At 51.5% G+C, this 21998-nt stretch overlaps 1 protein-coding gene across 1 annotated transcript; it reads right to left on the reverse strand.

Moving 5' to 3' along the window:
* Positions 1–1594: 1594 nt before the first annotated feature.
* On the reverse strand, positions 1595–21677 carry SGK2 (serum/glucocorticoid regulated kinase 2; the record flags this gene model as incomplete). Its single annotated transcript, XM_081256453.1, has 14 exons — positions 21480–21677; positions 15925–16170; positions 14748–14807; positions 13844–13893; positions 13280–13337; positions 12989–13072; positions 11956–12087; positions 10551–10663; positions 10219–10255; positions 9096–9182; positions 6357–6452; positions 5513–5668; positions 3376–3465; positions 1595–1759 (listed from the first exon to the last, which is right to left on the reverse strand). The coding sequence occupies exons 3-14, from the start codon at positions 14781–14783 to the stop codon at positions 1595–1597; spliced, it is 1104 nt and encodes a 367-aa protein (XP_081112579.1). The 5' UTR covers positions 14784–14807; positions 15925–16170; positions 21480–21677.
* Between the last annotated feature and the right edge of the window lie 321 nt (positions 21678–21998).

A 21998-nucleotide genomic window follows, 5' to 3' on the forward strand; every position in this document is an offset into this window, starting at 1 on the left:
ATGCTCACATTCTGTCCAATCAGAATTGCTTTTAGAAATGGCTAATCACCAGGACTGTACCAGCCCCAGCCTGGGCTCCCTATGGCCCTAGACCTGCCAAACATACAGAGGTATGTGAGGTAGAGCATAGCATGAACTTGGCAGCCAGGCTCAGACGATGAGCATCCAGTTGAATGCCTTCTCTTCAAGACCCCGTTTCCCATAACCAGGCTTTGCTCTCCTTAGAGATTTTGAAAGTCATTCTGCTTGGATCTAACAGAGTGAGAGGCAGACCAGTGCAAAGGTTACCTGTGAGAGCCCCAGAGTCAGCTTATATGGCTCCAAGTCCCAGCTCTGGCCCTTATTAGCTATGTGACCTCCAGGCAAGGTACAACTTCTCTGACTCTGTTTCTTCATCGGTAAAAAGGGGATAGTTCCTACCTTGGGGTTGTTTTGATGAAAACTGAGACTTGAAAAAGTCTAGCACAGAAACTGGTTCAGCATAGGCAGATGTTCTCAAGCTGACTTTGACCAGTTAAGCAAAAAAGGAGTGGTTAACAGGATCAGAATCTCTCAAAATCATTGGGAAAACTAGAGAATAAGACTCAAGGATTCCCAGGAATGACAGGAATGATGCTGCAGCACTGATCTGTTGAGGAAACTGATGCTGCCATAAGTACTAATTGCTATATCGTTGCCACTTCTACACCAGGAACTCAGTTTTGTGGGTGTTGTTACCGCAGCTACCACATGAAAGAGAGCTCCCAGTTCTTCCTTGAGTCAAAAATCTGGCACAGGTGCATCCTGAGGCCACATGCCTGGCCCGAGCCACAGGGTGGGCTGGGAAAGTTAGTACCTAGTATTTTCAGTTACTGTAAGTGGAGGTAGTTATTGCCTCTCATTATGGCTCATAAAACAGGAGATTCCCTGAATACAGCAAGAGGTTCAGATGCCAGGCAGACAAACCTAACAAATGTGCAATCCACCCACCCAAAGAAAGACTTCATCGACATAGAAAAATAAGGGGGTGTTGGGTGATACCCTATAGGCTTGTTACATCTCCGTCATTTTACACATTGAGATCAAACTCCAAACACCAAGAGACCCTCTGGTAAAGAGGCACTGGTTGCCTACCCAACATTTCCCCCTTCTCTCTTAGTGTTGGAACCCCTGTGTTATTGTAGGGAGTAATGTGCCCAGTTAATCAGACATATATCCCAACCTCCATTACAGGTAGGGTGGACGACCACTGAGATGCAAGCAGAAGTCATTGGGTGGGGCTTCTGGGGACACTCTATAAAGGTGCCCTTTTGCCGTTTCCTCCTTTTTCCCTGCCCAGGACACAGAAGCAGTGGTTAGAGCTCCAGCACCATCTTATGATAATATAATAATCCTAATAGTAGAAGCCACTTGCCAAGGATGGCAGAGCAGAAATACAGAAAGCCTCTGATGACCTGTCATACCAGCCCTGGACCACCTAACATCACCCTTCTTTTAAGGGCTGGGAAAAAAAATCTTATTTAAGCCATTGTTACTTTGGGTCACTGTGAATAGCAGCTGAAGGTAATTCTTACAGATACAAGCTGGCTTCAGTGGTTTCACAGGTGCTTCTCTTCTAGCAATCTAAGATGGCATCATCCTCCGGTGCATAGGAAAATCCCAGGAAGGCACTTGAGGCCCCAGAACTGCTGGCCATAGTGTCGGGAGTGCAGCCAATGGACTTTGACACAGCTTCTTGGGTGAACTCTGGGTCAAAGTGTTTCAAGTCAGCAGGTCCTGCCTGTGAATATAAGCCAATGATAAGAAGGGAACACTGGGGTCAGAGCTGCCAAAGGAGCCCACAGCCACGAGAGAGATGTTAGTGCTCCCCTCTGAGTGCCGCAGGGGTATCCTTACTTAATTGTCACTTATTCACACATTTACATTGGTCATTGTACTCCATGAGGTCCAATAACAATCTATCAATTCCTCCATCCCCCACCCCAGCACCCTACCTGCTCCACACCAACCCTCCAGACGCTGCCAGTAGGAAGTAGATTGTGACATGAATGCAGTATGAATCAAGGACATAAAAAATGTGCACAACAGATACAGTACAGAGAACAAACTAGTGGTTCCCAGAGGGGAGAGGGATGGGAGGAAGGGCAAAATAGGTGAAGGGGATTAAGAGGTACAAACTACTAGGTATAAAATAAATAACTTACAAGGATGTAATGGACAGCACCGGGAATATAGTAATACTTTATAATAACTTCATATGGAGTATAATGTATAAAAATATCAAATTACTATGTCGTACACCTGAAACTAATGTAATACTGTAAGTCAACTATATCTCAATAATAAATAAATTTTAAAAATACATTCACATTCTTTGACTTGGTAATTCCCCAATTGGAATCCATCTTAAGGAAATAATCACAACTGTGGGCATAGATATACACTTAAAGCTATTCATCAGTCCATTATGATAAAGAAAAAATGGTAATAACCTAAAGTTCACCATTAGGAATGTGGTAGAATAAATTATGTTGCCCACATAGGGCTGAAATATTATACAGCCACTTAAAATCATACTTATAATGTCTTATATGACAGGGAAATAATGACATCGTTTTTAGCAAAAAGAAAGAGGGAAGAGATGATATTTATATGTATGAAGTGTGACTTATGTAAAAAACATAGAAAAGACTTGAAGGAAACATGCCAGTGGTGCTTTCTCTTGGGTAGTGAGATAATAAGCTTTTTCTCCTTGATGCTTTAAACATCTGTTTTACACACTTTCTAGAAAGAATACATGCCATTTTTATTATCAGGAAAAAAGCTAAACATAGAAAGAAAATCTTTACGGGGCTTGGCTCTGTCTGGGTGTGCTCCATGACACAGCGCTTTAAAAACTGTAAAGAGCTCTGCGATGAGGGTTATTGGTGCTAAAAGTAAAGAAGTGCAGCCTGGGGCTTCCCTGGTGGCGCAGTGGTTGAGAGTCCGCCTGCCGATGCAGGGGACGCAGGTTCGTGCCCCGGCCTGGGAAGATCCCACATGCCACGGAGCGGCTGGGCCCGTGAGCCGTGGCCACTGAGCCTGCGCGTCCGGAGCCTGTGCTCCGCAACGGGAGAGGCCACAACAGTGAGAGGCCCGCGTACCACACACACACACACACACAAAGAAGTGCAGCCTGGCTCCTCACACAGAGCTGAACTGGCGGTCAGGACTTCTGGGCTCTAGACCCAATTCTGCCTCTAACTTATGGGGTGGCCTTGGACAAATCACTGAGCCTCTTGGACCCTTGGTTCTCCCATCTGTAGAAAGAGAGCAGGCTCAGATACCCTCCCCAGATACCCTCCAAACTTCCATTAGCCCTGGGAATCCAGAATCTAGAATGTGAAGACCTCTTACCACATTAGGGTTGAAGGGTGGAGTCAGCCTCTTGTGGTACAAGTCGTCCCAGTTTATGGGGCTGAAGAATACATGGTTCTTTATCTCAAGCTGCAGGAAGAAGGTGCTGATCAGAAGTAGCCCTTTCCATTGGCGTTCCCACCCCACCTCACATGCCTCGGAGCTCCAGCTCTATTGGCAACTGGTTGTCAAGCCCTAAACTCTTCACTAGGAAGGCAACTTGCCATTCTGGCTGGTTTCCTGGGACAAAGGAGTGTCTGCAGTTAGACTTCTCCCCTTCGCCATTATCTCGAACTCCAGCCTTCTCCTCGTAGCAGTTGTTTATTCCACAGCTATTTAGTGAGCATCTACTCTGTACCATACTAGGCTGTAGAGGTATGTCAGTGAACAAGACAGCAGAACCTGCTCTTGCGGGTGCCGGGGGATCTTGGGGACCCCCTGTCCCCCATTCTGCTTCAGTGCATCCTGACTCTTCCAGAGTTCTAACCAGAGAAATAGAGCAAATCGACTCACTAAGGAAGATTTGGGAAATAAAGCCCCAAGAAAAGCTGCAGTTTCCCAAAGATCCAGAATTTAGGATTCAGCCCTGGGCGTGACTCACCATTTCTTTCCTAATCCAAACCAGTGCTGGCACGAACTTCCACCTGTTCCAGCAGGACCCTCTCTTTACCTGTGTTTCTCAAAGAATGATTCTCTGGCTCCATATCAACCCCCCCCCGGGGGGTTGCTAAAAAGCCAGATCCAAACTATTTCCAGACGCACACCCAAGAAACTGGTAACACTCATTGTCCCCAAATTTAAAAAACTCAGTGGCTGGAGGGACTTCTTCTGAATATCCTTTGGATTTTGATCTATGGGAATGTATACCTTATTTTAAAAATCATACATATTTTTTAAGATGAAAATTTCCTCTGGGAAGGAGGGGACCTGTCTTCATGAAAGCCCTGTTCTTTAAGCTGTCCAGGGATGGGTAGGCAAATGCCCTAAATGTTATTACACTTCACAGTATCTGGCATATAGGGCAGTTTGTACAAACACTTAAAAAGCACTACGTGCCAGACACTGGCCTAAGTGTTTGTATATATTATTTAATCTTCATAAGAGCTATGAACTCGGTGCTGTTATTACAGACGGGAAAACAGGTGCACAGAGAGAGGTTAGCCATGTGCCCAGGGTCTTGCACCTAGTAATTGGCAGAGGAGGGATCTGAACCCACGTAGTTTGTCTCACAATCCACGCATCTCAACTTCTACGCTAGAAGAGCAAACTTCTAGGGAGCATGCACAGTTGGGACAAATTATGAACCATAAGATACAAAAAGGCCAAAGACCAACTGTCACTTCTGAGGTGCTGGGGGCAAAAGCAGGATACCAGGGCTTCCCTGGTGGCGCAGTGGTTGAGAGTCCGCCTGCCGATGCAGGGGACACGGGTTCGTGCCCCGGTCCGGGAAGATCCCATGTGCCGCGGAGCGGCTGTGCCCGTGAGCCATGGCCACTGAGCCTGCGCGTCCGGAGCCTGTGCTCCGCAACGGGAGAGGCCACAACAGTGAGAGGCCCGCATACCACACACACACACACAAAAGCAGGGTACTGGGCATGAGCCCTGCATACAGCACCAACAAGGGGCTGGGCAGACAACCTAAGCCACCCCTCCTGCCCAACCCACAGATCTGCCCCTACTCTCACCCCATTTAAAGAACGAGTCCACCCTCCTCAGAGAGCAAGCAAGGGCACCTGTTACTTTCTTTTGCCCCCTCGTGCTATATAGCACAAGTCCCAGCAAAGACTCGCCTGAATTCCTGTCTGGCCTCTTATTGTATTGTCACAGTCTGTAATAATTTGTGTTTGTTTGTCTGCCTTCCCCTCATAAACTTAATAAGGGCAGAGACCCGGTCTAACGAATCCCTAGCATTTAGCTCAATGCCTGGCACATAGTAGGTGCTCCATAAATACTGGTTGAATACAAGTGTTAGAATGAAGGAAATAAGTAGGCAGCAGCAGCTGTGAATCTCCAAATGCGTGAATTAGCAGTGCCCGGTTTTACAAAATAGCTGGATGCATGTCACTGCTTCTGGGTTGCCTCTGCAGGAAGCTGAGAGCCCCACGAGGGGCCAGTGCTCCACTAGCAGGTCACTTACAAAGTCTGTTTTGGAGCCCAGCCGCTGCCTCTGGTCCTTGTGAAGAAGGGCTTGCAGGAGGTCGCAGGCGGCCACTGTCAGGCCCCCAGTGATCCGTAGCGGCTGGTTCAGAATGTTCTCATACATCTGGGACAAATCTTGGCTGTAGAAGGGTGGCTGGTGAGAGAGAGAGAGAGAGAGAGAGAGAGATGGGAGGATCATCCACGCTAAAGTGGGCACAGTTCTCAGGGACACTTGGAGCAAAGTGGGCAGCTGGAAGGATTCAGCCAGACCTGTGTCTGTGCGATGGCTCACGTGGCAGATTGGAGAGAGACAGAGACCTAAGGGCATCCAGCACAGTGGACAGGCTGTTGGGAAGGCTGAGAAGTCTCTCCCCACCAGTGTGAGGCTTGTGGATCCCCCAGGTGCCTCCTCCATCCCATGTCTCTTAATCCAGCTTGTGCCACGACTTCGCACTTTGCAAAGTTAACAGTTTCCTGTCATCATTTCATCCCAGCCTCACAAGCATCCTTTGAGACAGGTTGTAATTTTTCAGATGAGGAGAGTAGGCAGCCTAGGATTGGGTCCAGGGGCTGGTTCCACAACCTCCCAGCACTGTGACCTTTCTGAGTCTCAGTTTCCTTGTCATGAGGCACCACAGGAGTAACATGTGAGATGGTATATTGTAAAGTGCGGAACTGACTTTATTGAAAAAATATATCTAATCCTTGTATTCACTTTGGCATCATCTCTGTTCAGCTCGGAGACCAGTGATGGCTCATTCAGTTCCTCAAGGAGCCTGAGGAGGCCACACAAGGGACAGATCCACCCCCATCTCTTCCAGAGTCCACTATACCCCACTCACCAGGCCTTGCAGCATCTCGTAGAGAACGGCCCCCAAGGACCACCAATCCACTGCCCGATCATAAGGCTCTTTACGAAGCACTTCTGGAGCCAGGTACTGTTGAGGGGAAATACATTTATCTGAAAGACACTCAGCCTCCGTCTCCCCATTTGTAAGCAAGGCACTTGGAGGAAAAGCTCAACAGGGGTTGATCCTGCTGTGATATTTACTTGTCTGTGCCTGTGTTTATTCAGCATCCATTTGTCGAAGACCTGATTTGCATGGGGCTCTTTGCCAGTGTGCTAGGGACATAGAGGAGATCAGGCAGGACTGCCCTGTACAGTTGTATGTGTTGTGCATCACACAAAAGTACCAGCCAAAGGGGTAAAGGGGGCTGCAAGCCTGGCTATGATCAACTTACCAAGCCATAACCCTAGTATAGGGGTGCATCTGACAACTGACATATATTTATTTTAAATATTTATTTATTTATTTATTTATGGCCATGTTGGGTCTTTGTTGCTGCTCAGGCTTTCTCTAGCTGCAGTAAGTGGGGACTACTCTTTGCTGTGGTGCACGGGCTTCTCATTGTGGTGGCTTCTCCTGTTGTGGAGCACGGACTCTAGATGCACGGGCTTCAGTAGTTGTGGCACGTGGGCTTTGTTGTTACGCGGCGTGTGGGATCTTCCCAGACTAGGGCTCGAACCCATGTCCCCTGCAATGGCAGGTGGATTCTTAACCACTGTGCCACCAGGGAAGTCCCAACTGACATATATTGAAAGGGGAAACTTTTTCTAATTAGTCTGCACAAAGTGGGTGCCTTTATCGAATTTGTTCAAAAGCATCCAATCAGTGTCTTGGGACTAGGAAAGCCCTGGGAATACTCACGGGGCAGTGGGAAGACTAACGGATGAAGTGTAAGTCAGTGTGGCACATACTCGCTCTGGAAATATTAGTAACAGATGAATGGAAAGGAGTCAGGAAAGAGGAGGTGGCACTTGCATTCCTCCTGACAGCTGAATGCGTGCCTTGTATCTGTGCCTTGCGCAAGGAGAGAACCTGAGCTGTGCTTCCTGCCAAACCCGAGGGCTTAGTGGCCTCTTAGCCTGGTGTCTCTGCCACTGAGGAAAGGGGTATCAGCAACAGACAAAGCCACTTCGAGAGACTGTGCGTGCGGAGAGGGGCAGGGAATTACGCAGACCTGAGCTCTACTGGGTGTGTGGTCACAAGCAGGTCATTGAACCTCCTAGAACCTTGGTTTCCTCATCCACATAATGGGACCACAGAATCCCTCCCTACGGGCTGTGTTAAGAACACATGCTAACATATGTGTTACCCCTTGAACAACGGGAGCAACTGTGGTTACTCCTGTCTGTGCTCCCAGCACCATGGCAGTGGCTGAGTCATGGAAGAGACTTGTCAGGGCCACATGTCTCCGACATGATCCAAGGTGCCATATCCCCTGCTCCTTGCCTCAGCAGCGTCCAAGGAAGGGACGGCTGGGATTTTAGGCTTTGGGAGGCCAGTTCTGTCTGTGGACACCCTGCCATACCCAAACACAGACAATAGCTCCTGCTTAGAGAGGCCGTCTGTCCATCAGCTCCCCTAAAACCAACTTGAGGAGACAGCGGAAATCTGAGACCCAGATTCTCAAGCACATGGAGAAAAACAAAAGCTAAATTCCTGTCCCATGCCAGTTCGGGAGGGCTTGCCAGCCTTGCAGCCTCAGTCCCCCACCCCCAATCCAGACATCTGTCCAAGCAGCTGGGAAACCCTTTGGGCCCAAGGTCCAAGGAGTTTAAGGAAAGGTTTTTAACCCCAAAGCTGCAGGGAGGCCTTGGCAGGACAGAGAGATGTATGTGAATTACTGCTGAAACTTGCAAATTTTAACCCTCCAGGATCTTGGTGGCTGGAAGAAGGAGGTAGACCAGTGTCTTTACCCTTGCAAACCTTGATCTTAACTGTCAGGCCAGGGCCTCCTGTGGCACATGGACTTCACCCTGTAGGGCAGTGCTGTCCAAGACAGTAGCCACTAGCCACGCGTGACTGCCAAACATTTGAAATGTGGCTGATCTGAGCTGAGAGGGACCATAAGTGTAAAAGGCACACCAGATCAAAGACTTAGTTAGAAAAAAAAGAATAAAATATTTCAACAATTTTATGTTGATTGTATGTTGACATGATACTATTTTGCCTGTGTTGGGTTAAATAAAATATATTACTAAAGTTGATTTCTCCTCTTTCTTTTTTTTTTTTTTGTTTTGTTTTTTTGTGGTACGCGGGCCTCTCACTGTTGTGGGCTCTCCCGTTGTGGAACACAAGCTCCGGATGCGCAGACTCAGCGGCCATGGCTCACGGGCCCAGCCGCTCCACGGCATGTGGGATCCTCCCGGACCGGGGCACGAACCCGTGTCCCCTGCATCGGCAGGCGGACTCTCAACCACTGCGCCACCAGAGAAGCCCTCTTTTTTCTTTTTAAATGTGCTTGCTGGAAATTTTTAAATTGCATACATGGTTTGCATTTCTGTTTCTACTTCTATCGGACAGCAGTACTGCAGAGTTTCACCAGCCGGGTCCCAGCAGCCCCTAGAGCTGGTGCCCCCATGACACGGAGGAGGGAACCAAGGCTGAGTGTACAGCCAGCTCGGGGAAGTGCTTGGGTGGAAGAAGTGGGTCCCTCTGGTATAACCTGGTGGCCCTAATCAGGAGCTGTGGCCTTGTCCACTCCCAGCCTTGCCCCTCCCAGGAGGTTTAGCTCACCTCGGGGGTGCCACAGAACGTGGACGTGGTCTCCTCAGGCTCTATACCTTCCTTGCAGAGGCCAAAATCCGTCAGCACCACGTGTCCCTATCGAGGAGGGAGGGCAGGGGTGGGAGGGTGGTCTGAGCCAAAGGTATACCCAGGTCTATCCCCAAAGCCCAGATGCCACATCTGGGGCAGCAGCTGTGGGGTCTGATGTCCCTGGCAAAGGCACGGGCTGGCGGCTCCACTCAGAGACTCAGTGCTTCTAACCTGGATGCTAAGAGCAGCACAGGGGCCAGGTGGGGAGATGGCACTGCACTGTCTACCCCCACTCATCACAAACTCAGATCGACAACCTACAACAGCAGCAGTTCCAGAAGGTTCTCGCCGGAGGGGCCTAGTGGCAGCAGCCCCCTTAACAGAGGGTTGGGGACCCAGAAAGCACGCCTTGTGGCAGAGAGGGTGGTTGGTAGAGCAGTGTGGATGCTGCAGGGCTCTGTCCAGATCCCTCTTTAGGAGCCGTCCCGCCCATCCCCCCATGCTGGGCCATTGCCCTCATCCAAAGTCATGCCCCCTCTCAAGGGGCAATCCCCATCCAGTGACTGGTCAGTGTAGGCGCACAGATGCCCAGCCTCCTTGCCTCAGTTTGGAACAGTTCTAAAGAGCCATCCCAGCTCAGGCCCACCCCACCCCTGTAAGATCAGCTGAGGAGGCCTCACTTACAACCACAAGGCAGGCGAGCTGCTTCCTCTGCCCAGTCCTGCCTCCTCACCCCCTTAAACGTGAATCTCTTGAGAGTGTTCTCCAGGAAGCTTCTGCACCCAGTGCTCCATCTCAGAGTCTCTTTCCAGGGAACACAGTCTATGCCATGGAAGGACTAGAAAATCCTTGAGCCTCCACATGGCTCCATCCCTGCCCCCCACCCCGTATACACGTACATGCACATGGATACGTAGCCACGTGTACACATAACGCACATGTGTGTACCTATATGCGTGTATGTGTGTATACAGGCATAGGCACACATGCGCACACATACTTGAATGCGTCCTTAGCCACATGCACGCATGCACAATGCGTGCACACACACTCAAGGGCACACAGCACACACGTGCGCACGCACACACACATACCCACCAACCTGGCAGTCCAAAAGAATGTTCTCTGGTTTCAGGTCCCTGCAGAAAACGAGAGAAAAGGGCGCTGTGATGTCACAGCTGCTTAGTGACGTGAGCTGGGGACCGGGGTCCTGCAAGAGGACTATTCATGGAGATGCAGAGATGCACAGGGAGAGCCCGAGGAGGATGGGCACTCAATCCCAGGACGGAAGAGGCTCCCACTTGCTGGCGGGCCCTCCTCCTCAGACAGAGGACCAAGTTCACCAGGATTACAGCAGGATCTGGGGGTCCATACGACGCCTGGCTGTTGGGGCAGAAGGGCCAGGCCTAGCTCTGAGCCACAGGCAGGCCTCACCTGTAAATGATGTTGAGGGAGTGCAGGTAGCCAATGGCGCTGGCCACCTCGGCGGCGTAAAACCGGGCCCGGGGCTCCAGGAACCGGCGCTCCCGCTGCAGGTGGAAGAAGAGCTGGAGGGGGAGGAGACATGTGAGCGGGTTCCTGGGGGGCTCCAGCTCCTCGAGTGTGGGGTGGGGGGCAGCTGGCCAAGTAACCCACTCTCTAAGCTGCAATGTCCTCATACAAGGAAGGGCATGCTGGCCCCTGCCCCACAGAGCAGGCAAAGTGTCAGCAGGAAAGATGAATTAGCAGGGATGGAGCACCTATTGAGTTTCAGTCTCCAGCCAGACCCTTTCACGTCTCTAATCTCCTTTAATCTTCCTGACTACCTTCCAGGTATCAAGTAGGAGGTCAGTTTCACAGAAAAGGAAACTGGCAGAGTCAGAGCAGTCAGGTGACTTGCCCAAGGTCACGTACTGTAATTGGCAGAGCTGTGATGTGAACCCGGGTGCGTCAAAGATGTGTTTTTCGGGCTTCCCTGGTGGCGCAGTGGTTGAGAGTCCGCCTGCTGATGCAGGGGACATGGGTTCGTTCCCCGGTCTGGGAAGATCTCACATGCCGCAGAGCGGCTGGGCCCGTGAGCCATGGCCGCTGAGCCTGCACGTCCGGAGCCTGTGCTCCGCAATGGGAGAGGCCACAACAGTGAGAGGCCCGTGTACCGCAAAAAAAAAAAAAAAAAAAAAAAAAAAAGATGTGCTTTTCCTCCAGCCCAGGTGATAAAATGATTATGATGGTCAAACTGAGCCTGGGTTAGATCTGCTCCCGGGCCAGTTGCTTTGGTCTATTTGGCTGGCAAAGAAAGCCCTTTACCTCCAGCAGGGAATTTAGGGATGCAGGACAAAAACTTCCCTCTTGGCATCAGGCTAAAGAGCATGAGGTCACACAGGTTAAATCTGGGGTCACTGAGAAGGGCCATCTTGTCATCTTGCTCAGAGTGGCAGAAGAGGGAGCCCAGCTTATCCCAGCTGTGCTTCTGGGTCACCAGGTGGCCTCAGATCATTCCCACAGGGACTGGTCACTCCCATGCAGTGGTCTTTGGTGTAAGATGGGGGCATTAGAAATACTGACCACAGAGCTCCTCTAACAGTGACTTTTCCCAGGTCCACTGAAGGGATTCTGGGCAGCTCTGCTTGGCTGGGAGTTAGATAGACCCGCCTTCAAATCCTGGCTCTGCCGGGTACAGGCTGAGTGGCCTTGAGCAAGTGAGTTACCTGCCCGAGCCTCGGTTTTTTTCAGCTGCAGAATGGGTCTGTTGTAAGGATGAGGGGAGATTGTTCCAGAACCTGGGGCACCATGAGCATGTGGGATGGAAAGCTCCTGCTGAGAGCCGGGCAGGGAAGGCGCCAGGTGGACCTATACCCACCTCTCCCCCATTGACATAGTCCAGCACAAAGTAGAGCTTCTCCGGCGTCTGGAAGGAGTAACGCAGGCCCACGAGGAAGGGGTGGCACATGTTCTTCAGGAGGACGCTGCGCTCCGCCATGATGTGGCTCTGCTGCAGAGTCACACAGACAGGCCGTGTCACCGCCTACACGGCCACCTCACCCAGGACCTTCTCGTGCCCCTGCTCAAACACCCACCGTGACTCCTCACTGCCCTCAGAGCCAAGCCCAGCCTCCTTGCTTAGCATCCAGGACTCTGTGTGGTCCACCTCATCCCCGACCAGTCCACGTGGGTGCACCTCCAGCCCTGGATCCAAATGCCCCGCCCCCTTCCCTGGGACAGTAAGCAAAGCTATGTTAATACCGCGTAAATGAGTCCCAAGGACAATCTTGCAGAGGGAAGAAGCTTAGCACTATCCACATTCAGCTTTGGTTGCTGTTCCCCTGCCTGGATGCCGTTTTCAGACCATCAAAATCCTATCTTCAAGGCCAGCGGCAAGGCCACCTCCTTCAGCTTTCTGAAGGACACCTTCCCTTCGATGTCCTTTTTCACATTAATTCCCTCCCCTGAGTCCTCCAACTTGACATTCAGTTCTCTCTCAGGGCCCGCTCTGTCCTTCTCATGGAGTTGGTGCTGAGAGACTCAAGTCAGCCAAAGTATCTAGAACTCCCCATTGGCTGTAGCTTGAAGGGCCTTTGGAGAGCCTGAAGTGTGACCCCCACGTTGCACAGATGGGGAGGCCGGCACCTGACAGAGCAGAGGACTGGTCCACCATGGAGCCCTGAATCTTTAGGGGAAAGCAGAGAGCCAGGCCGGGTCACCTGCAGGCCCTTGGGGTAAGGCGGTTAGCCTGCCTTCCTGGAGAAGGGTCAGCATCCCGGGCACCACCTGACCCCCCTGCTGGGCCACCTCTGTGCCCAGAGTTGGGACGCATCTTAGGAAGCCACCTGAGGCTGGGGGCGGGGGGCCGTCAAGAAGCAGGAGAGGAGATGCCTGGGCCCAAGCCCTGGTACCTCTTTCTTCTTTAAGATGGACTTTTTCTGTAGCACCTTCACTGCGTAGAACATCCCATCGGACTTGTGCTTGGCCAGTAGGACCTGAGCAGAAAGACAAAGTGCAGAATCTATGGCGACTACTCCTCCAGGCTTTGTATTTCTCGATGGCAGTGCAGGCCTCCAGCCCCTGCCCTGCGCCCATGATTCTGCAGGTTGTAAGCTCCCTCTCTGCATGTGCAAGTCACAGCAGGGGGCAGAAGAGGCCGGAGAAGGGGAGACCCAGGCCTTCCACGCTCACGGGTCACTCACCTTCCCGTAGTTTCCTTTGCCAATGACTTTGAGGAAGTCGAAGTCGGTGGGCCGGGCACTGCGGGACGAGGGAGGAACATGGGTCATCATTTGCAAGCTTGGGAAACTTGATGCTTTAGTTCAAATCAGAGCTTCTTTTTAACTTTGAAGCTGGAGAAGGCAGGGAGCTTTCTAAGAACGCCATGTTCTCCCAGCCAAGAGGGTCTTAGAAGACTGGCCCCTGCCCCTGGGGATCTCACAATCGTGTAAAAACAGACAAGGTCCGGAGCAAACCAGACGCAACAGCATAGAAGGCAAAGGAATCTGACCCCCAAAGACTGAGAAGGGCCTGGAGGGTGGGGAGCTGCTAGTCATGCAGACTTTGGGGGGTTACTTCAGCCACAGGGCTCAGCATGGGCAGAGGCTGGGGAGTTCGTGGGGGACGGAGCTAGGGGCCGGTCCTAGGCCCACAGGGCAGAGGATCTCGACGCTGGGCCAGAGAATTGGATTATATTCCCAAGGTGAGAGGGGAGCCAGGTATGAGGGCAGCTGGGGCGGAAACTTATATGAGAGATGAGAACTCACTTTGGGTTGGCGGAAGGCCCCAGGTTGATATTCCCATTGGCCCTTGGGGGCTAAAGACATTTAAAGAAAGAAGTGATTAAAATCACAGGGTCCCTAGCCCTTAGCCCCCTCTCTTTCCCCTGGTCCAAGCCCTGCTCCTTTTCCAATATCTCTACTAGGCTTCCTCCCTCCCTCCCTCCTCCTCCCTCCCTCCTCCCTCCCTCCTCCCTCCCTCCTCCCTCCTCCCTCCCTCCTCCCTCCCTCCTCCCTCCTCCCTCCCTCCCTCCTCCCTCCCTCCCTTCCTTCCTTCTTTCCATCCACCTGCCAACCCACCCACTATCTCACCTGCTTCACACAACAGCCTTGGGAGGCTGCTGGCCGTTGTACCACATGTGAGCGTGAAGAAACTGAAGCCCAGAGAAGAGCCATCCAGGATGCCCCACTGGCATGAGAACGCAGGTGTCCTCAGGGCCAATCCCATGATTTTCCACCCCATTTACTTCTTTTTTTTTTTTTTTTTTTTTTTTTTGCGGCACGCGGGCCTCTCACTGTTGTGGCCTCTCCCGTTGCGGAGCACAGGCTCCGGACGCACAGGCTCAGCGGCCATGGCTCATGGGCCCAGCCACTCCGCGGCATGTGGGATCTTCCCGGACTGGGACACGAACCCGTGTCCCCTGCATCGGCAGGCGGACTCTCAACCACTGCGCCACCAGGGAAGCCCCCCATTTACTTCTTGAAGCCCTTGCCCAAGTCCCTTCTCTCTTTACCCTGTAAACGGCCCTGTTCTGGGGGCTCACAGGGATTCCTGTGGGCACCCCCAGTCCTGGGACCGCCCACCTGGCTGACTGGGACTTCCAGGGCTTTCCTCAGCCTTGGGAGGAAGTGAGCCCCCTGTTGGTGGGTGGGGGAACCAAGACCCACTCACCTGTAGACTGGGGGTCCCAGCCGGGCTAGAGTCCATCTTGTAACAGTGATCAGGTGGGCTCTGGGGACACAAGGAGAAACAGGATGAGAGAGCTGATGTTGGGGAATTAGTGTCACCTGTCTGGGGCCTTAGGCACCTCTGCCCTCTCCACCCTTCCCCAACCCAGACACCTGCCCAAGGTCAGCAACCCCCGCATGGGACAAGAAATGATATCCCCTGGACCCAGCCTCTCCCATCAAACGTCTCAGGAGGGAGAGAGGGAGGATGGTCAGGGGTGGCCCCTCCTAGGCTGAGTCTTTTCAAGGGTTGAGGACGGCCAGGGCAGCAAGATCCCTGGGAGCCAGGGCAACTCTGGACATCTGGGGTGGCCAAGGCTGGAAGGAGTCTTGCAGAGCATGAAGTCTGAGCCCTTCCCCCCATTTCACTGGTGGGGAGTCTGAGGCCCAGAAAGGGACTTGCCTAGGGTCCCACAGCTTGTGAGGGGCAGACTGGGCTCCCCTGGATCCCTGGGGACAGCCCCGGGCTGGGATCTGTGCTGGCTATTATCTCTCTGCCACAGAGACTTCCGCCTAATGTCCCTGGAAGGGCAGCTGCCCTGGGGACCTTGGGCCAGAGCCATGGACAGACCCACTGACCTATGTCTATTTGAGATGAAACAGTGGAGAGTGTGACCAGCGGTCTATGTGGCCAGGAGCATATGTCTTCCCTGCGCCCAGCCTGCAGGGTGGAGGAGGCCGGTATGTCCAGGCCCTGGCTCAGCATGCCCAGTAACCCATAGCCCTATCCCTGCTTGGAAGATCAAGGCCAAGAACCGAGATCTCACCTGAGAACCCAGTTGCTCGTGTGGGCTGCTGGGCACTGTGCATGCCAGGACCACAGCTTTGGCCTAATGTGGGACCTGGGCTGCCGTAGAGACCACCTGTCTTTACAAGGGGATCCCTGGAGCAATCACCCCCTGGGCTTCTTGGGAGCTGAGAAAGTGACCACAGGGGAAGCGAGGGAATGGCCCAGCCCTGTGGAGCCCTGAGAGAGTGAGCCACAGAACTGGCCAGATAGGGAGTGCGGCCTGGCTTCAGCCAGTGCCCCGTGTCTGTGCTCCCGCAGGCAGCTCACACCCCCTCCTGGCCTGGCCCTGACAGCCCCTCTGCCAGGCCCCGGCCTCCCCAGCCCCACGTACCTGCACAGCCTGAGGAGAGGCCGCTGGGAGAACCAGTGGTTGGAGCCGGAGGATGGGCAGTGGACAAGAGAGCCTCTCTGTGTTCTCCCAACAAGGGCCGAAGTGTCTGTGCCTGGCGCCGGCCCGGCCCCGGCACCCAGCTCGGAACTCCCAGCCGCAGCAAGGGGGCTGCTGATGTCACGCGGATGCCAGTGGGGCTTAAGAAGGGACCGAAGACCTCTGTTCCCTCGGGGACATCGCCTCCCCCTGGGGGGTGTGGGTGGAAGGCGGTGAGCGACAGCTGCCGGAGAGCCCGGGCGACGCTGGGGCTTGTTAGAATGCGTGTGAGAGTGTGGGGCAAGGAGTGTGTGTGCAGGTGTTTGGTGCAGAAATGTGTGTCAGTGTGTCTGTCTGGTGTATCAGTGTGTCCCTGTATGTCAGGGTATTTGTGCATCAGTGTGACCATGTTTGTATAATTTTGTCGGTGTGTCTGTACATCTGTGACTCTCTGTTCTCACTGTGTGGAGATGTGCTTCAATGAGTCTCTGTGTAGTGTAGTGTGTGGACATGGCAGTGTGTACCTCTATATATGTTAACGTGCTGTGTGTATGTGTGTAAGTGTGAGTCTGTGTGATACCTGTGTGTGACAGTCGTCATTGTGTGTCTGTGTTCATATTGGTGTATATCAGTAAATTGTGTGTGTGTTGTACGTGTGTGTGTGTGTGTTTGTGTGTGTGTGTGTGTGTAGGGGGCCTGTCTGTGAGGATACATGTTCCCCGGGGCCTACCAAGGCCTGGTGCAGACCATCTAGGGCTGAAGATGAGGTTCTAGAGACCTCACCGTGGCAGCCAAGAGCCCTTTGCCTCCCAAGAACCTGCAGGTGTTTCAGAGCCCGGGTGTCTGGTTCAGTCAGCGTGGCCTTGGTCTTTGCTGAACACCTGGCCCTTTGGGCCTTTCCCTGCCGGCGCTCCGGGGCTCTGGCCGCTGTCTCCAGGGCAGGGCTGGTTGGCTGTGTAAGAGCCAGGAAGCAGGGTCCCGGTGGCACCCTGGTGCATGAAGGCCTTGCTGCCTGGTGCGATAATCAGGTACTCACAGGGTCCCTTCCTCTCTCTCGCGGAGGTTATATGGGGTGTTCTGGGGAATGAAGGAGTTGACAGGGCCTGACTCAGCTCCTGCCCTTCTGGAACTTTCTGTGTGGTTACCACATGCCACACCCAGACCTCTGTAGTTCACCACAGGGTGGGTATCTGTGCAGCTGGGGCTGAGGGGTTGGTCAGGGAGGGACCTAAGCCCAGTGGCCTTGGGAGTTCTCTGTGGGCTCTGAAGCGGGGGTGTCATACAAGGAAAACCCAAGACCAGTATCAGAGCTCTCCATTTTTTAAGAACAGAAATGTTGAACCAATACACAGATGGACAGGATATCATGTTGGCAAAACAAATGCCCAGAACAAGGACATTTCTTTTCAATGACAAGACGCTGATGCAGCCTTCATTTAGGAGCACTGCTTAGAACAGGAAAACAATAATAAAAATAATAATAACCTCAGTGTCCCACCGTAGGGCACTTCAGAATACCCGCCAGCTGTAATAGCTCCCTCTCTGGAACTTACATCCCTCTTGAGAGACTGTCCCACTGCTATGTTCCCTTCTCAGTTAAAGTCCTTGAAAGAGTTGTCTGGACTTAGTCCCCACTCCCCCTCCTTTTCTCTCTTGAATCCATTCCAAAGAGGCTGTCATCCCAACATGCCTCCAAGAGACTGGACCAATGACCTCCTGTGCCAGAGCCGGCGATGGATTCTTTGTCCTCACCTAAGTCAGTGTCTCTGAGGACATAACCTGCTTTTCGCAGCTGGCTTTAGGATCTCCCAGTTTCCCTCCTGCCTCGTGGATTGCTCTTTCTTCAGATCTTCCACTGTATTCCCCTCTTTTTTACCCTGAAACGCTGGCCCCGGCCTCTATCTATACTTGTTCCCCAGTTGACCACAACACGTTTAATGGTTTTAAGTGTCGACTAAACGCCACAAATTCCAAACTCATCTCTCTAGCTCTGCTTCTCTCCTGACTCTGGCTTCTCCGACACTTCACTAGTTAGATGCCCAGAGGCGCTTCACTCTTAACATGTCCAAAAGGAAAGTCTTGACCCTTATTCCTTCCACTCTGCCCCAGACTACTCCTCCCTCGGACATCCATCTCAGTCATGGTACTGCCACCTACTCAAAAGTCCAAGCCACCAACTCAGAATTCATTCTAGAAACTCTGCATCCTCATCCCTCCTCCATTCCACCATGAAATCTCATTAGACTCCACCTTCAAAATATATCCAGAAACTACTGCAGCCACCCTGTCCTGAGCCACCATCATCACTTGCATGGATTATTGCCTTAGCATCCCTACTGTGTCCCTATTTCTTTTTTTTTAAATTAATTTTTATTGGAGTAGAACTGCTTTACAATGTTGGGTTAATTTCTGCTCTACAGCAAAGTGAATCAGTTATATGTATACATATATCCCCTCCTTTTTGGATTTCCTTCCCATTTAGGTCAGCACAGATCATTGAGTAAAGTTCCCTGTGCTAAACAGTAGGTTCTCGTTACTTATTTATTTTATACATAGGAGTATATATATGTCAATCCCAATCTCCCAATTCATCCCACCCCTCTCTTCCCTCCTTGGTATCCATAAGTTTGTTCTCTACATCCGTAATTCTATTTCTGCTTTGCCAATAAGTTCATCTGTACTATTTTTCTAGATTCAGCATATAAGCGATCTTACACAATGTTTGTTTTTCTCTTTCTGACTTACTTCACTCTGTATGACACTCTCTAGGTCCATCCACATCTCTGCAAATGATACTATATCGTTCCTTTTTATGGCTGAGTAATATTCCATTGTATATATGCCTGCGTCCCTATTTCTATCTTGAGCCTCTACAATCTTTCTTCACCAAAGCCAGAGTGACTCTTTAAAACTGGAAATCAGATCATGTGACTTTTTTGCTCAAAAACTCCATTTTTCTTCCCACCACACTTAGGATTCAGATCCAAAGTCTTTACCATGGTCAACAAGATTCCACGTGACCCGGCTCACATCTCCATCTCCACCTGGGTCTCCAGGCCCTCCCTCTCACTACGCTAGAACCTGTCTGGTCTTTTTGCTGTTCCTCAAACACACAGAGCACCCTCTAGCCTCCTGTCCCTTGCACTTATGTTTCCCTCTGCTTAGAATATTCTCCCCCACCCCCACCCCACCCCCCGATGTCTGCATGGCTGGCTTCCACTAAAATCACAGAGGTCTCTGCTCAAATGTCGCCTCTCAGAGAGGACTTTTCTGACTGCACATAACTGATTGTCCCGGTTTGTCTCAGACCTAGGGGTTTCCTGGGATGTGAGACTTTCAGTGCTTAAACCAGTACAGTCCTGGGCAAACCAGGATGGCTGACCACACCACAATACAAGTCCCACTGGTTCCCCATCCACATTTTCTGCTTTATATTTTACTCTGTAACACATCACTCTCTGACACCTTATCCTGCAACTCTTTGTTTATTTTCTGTCTTGAAATAGAACATCGGCTCTGCAAGGGCAAAGACTTTTTTTGTTCACTGTTGAACCTCCAGCATCTAGATCAGAACCTGTAATATAGTTAGTGCTCAGTACCTATTTGACTAATGAATCAAGGGATGAACTGATAAGATAAATTATAGTACATACATAAAATGGAAAATTACCCAGCTAAAAAATGGTATACAAGGGCTTCCTTGGTGGTACAGTGGTTAAGAATCCTCCTGCCAATGCAGGGGACACAGGTTCGAGCCGTGGTCTGGGAAGATCCCACATGCTGTGGAGCAACTAAGCCTATGCGCCACAGCTACTGAGCCTGTGCTCTAGAGCCTGCGAGCCACAACTACTGAAGCCTGTGTGCCTAGAGCCCGTGCTCTGCAACAAGAGAAGCCACTGCAATGAGAAGCCTGCGCACTGCAATGAAGAGTCGCCCCTGCTCACTACAACTAGAGAAAGCCCGCAGCAACGAAGACCCAACGCAGCCAAAAATAAATAAATAAAATAAATAAATTTATTTTAAAAATGGTATACAAGCTTATGTGAATCAAAACGGGAACATACATGTGATACAATGTCAAGGCAAAAAGCAGGTTTCCAAATGGTAGGTGACCAGGAATACCATCTTTGTAAAGAAAGTAAAGACATGCACATAACCATCAAAAAAACGGCTGGAGGGACATGACCCAAGGTGACAGTGGGTTAGGTTCCTTTTTATCTTTGTACCACTGTGTAAAAATTCTCAAAGTGTTGCCGTTCACTTAATACTTAGGTACTAAGTCCTGGTGGGAGCTTTGACATGCTTGCTGCCCCCAAACACACTCTCCCATCCGCTTGACTGTGACTCCTACACCTGAGCAAACTCTCAGCATCTTTCTCTCCTGGTACCACTGCCCTCTGATTTTTCTGGCCAGAGGCTGAATGAACATCAATATTTTTTCCCCGACTCTTCAGACCTACAGAGACCCCTGCAAACTCCCGGCGGGTGCGGGGTGGGTAGTCCAAGCTCCTCCGTGAACCCTCCAGCCTGTTCCTCCCCTAACTTGCCCCAGCCGAGACTTGCACCCCTTTGCCCCATCACTACACTGACCTGCCCCCATCTCCTTGGACCTGCTGAATGCGGTGGGAGTGCGGGTGGTGTCACACAGCTCCCTCTTCTGGGAACACTCCCCTGACCAATCTGGTCTGCTCAGCTATAACCTTTGCATCTGTCCTCGCTCGCCTTCCCCAGAAGCCCCCCCAGACCACCCCCAGTGCCATGAACCCTAGCTCCCTTCTTTGGGCCCACTTCTGTTATTACACTGTCTTCACTCTACCGTCATTTATTCCTTGACAAGACTGCCTGCCCACTGCCTAGCAATGACATACCAATGACAGTGCATACCAACTGGGTCTTATTTTGTTCCTGCAGTGCCATGGGTTAGGAACTATCATCATTGCTGTTTTAAAGAGGAGGAAACAGGCATGGAGAGGCCAAGTGACTTGACTGAGACATTTAGGTAGTAAATGATATAACTGGGTTTTGAACCCAGGCAGTCTGACTCCAAAGCCCATGGCCTGGAATTTCAGGAAGAAGTGAGGAATTTAGAAAAGAAAGGAATGAAGTTAGTGGGAAGGAAGTTAGGATTAAATGGGTTAGTTAGGAAGGAAGAAAATTAGGCAGCTGAGAAGGCAGAGAATTAGTTGAGAGGGAAGGAAGGAAAGGAGCGAAGAAGGGATGGAGGGGGACTTCCCCGGCGGCCCAGTGGTTAAGACTCCGCGCTTCCACTGCAGGGGGTGCGGGTTCGATCTCTCGTCAGGGAACTAAAGATCCCACAAAAAAAAAAAAAAAAAAAGAAAAGGAAAAAAGAAGAAGAAGGAAGGGAGGAGGGAAATGATAGAAAAAATGAAGGAAGGGAGTTAGGAAGGAAAGAAGTCCGTAGGGTAGTTAGAAAGGAAATTAGCTAGGTAACTAGTTCCCCAGTTTGGTAGACCAACAGGCCGGCAGGCAGGTGCCCTGCTCACGGCTGAGCCGCTCACCTGAGAAGGCTGGATCCCAGCTCAGGTCCTGGGCAGCAGTCCCGTGCCCAGCTCTGCCTTCCGGCCTCTCTGCATGGTCCCTCTGACCTGAAACCCAACCCTGACTTGCCGAACAACCTTCCCGGGTCAGGAGCGACCTGTCACCCAATTGCTCAGGCTCCCAAACCAGCTGAAGTTCAACCTCCCAGCCCTGCTGGCTGGGAACCGGCTGCAGGGCTTTCCAGTTACTAATTAACCGCTGGACCTGAATCACGATACTGACTCCTTCATGGGGCCCTGCCCTGGGGACCCTTTTGAAAAAGGTACAGCACAGCTTAAGTTGTGTGACCTTGGGCAAGCGACTCCAGCTCCCTGAGCCTCGGTGTGTGTTCTGCCATACAGGGAGGAGCTCCCTTTAACACTGTCATATTTCACTCTCTGAAATCTTCCCTCCGCCCCCCTCCATCGCTCCCCACCTCCAATTCCAGCTCAAATGCTGACTCTCCCACATAGCCTTCCCTGATTCCAACAGCGGAGTCA

The sequence above is a fragment of the Mesoplodon bidens genome (genome assembly GCF_964165515.1).
Source record: "Mesoplodon bidens genome assembly, chromosome: 15".
Taxonomy (NCBI): Eukaryota; Metazoa; Chordata; class Mammalia; order Artiodactyla; family Ziphiidae; genus Mesoplodon; species Mesoplodon bidens.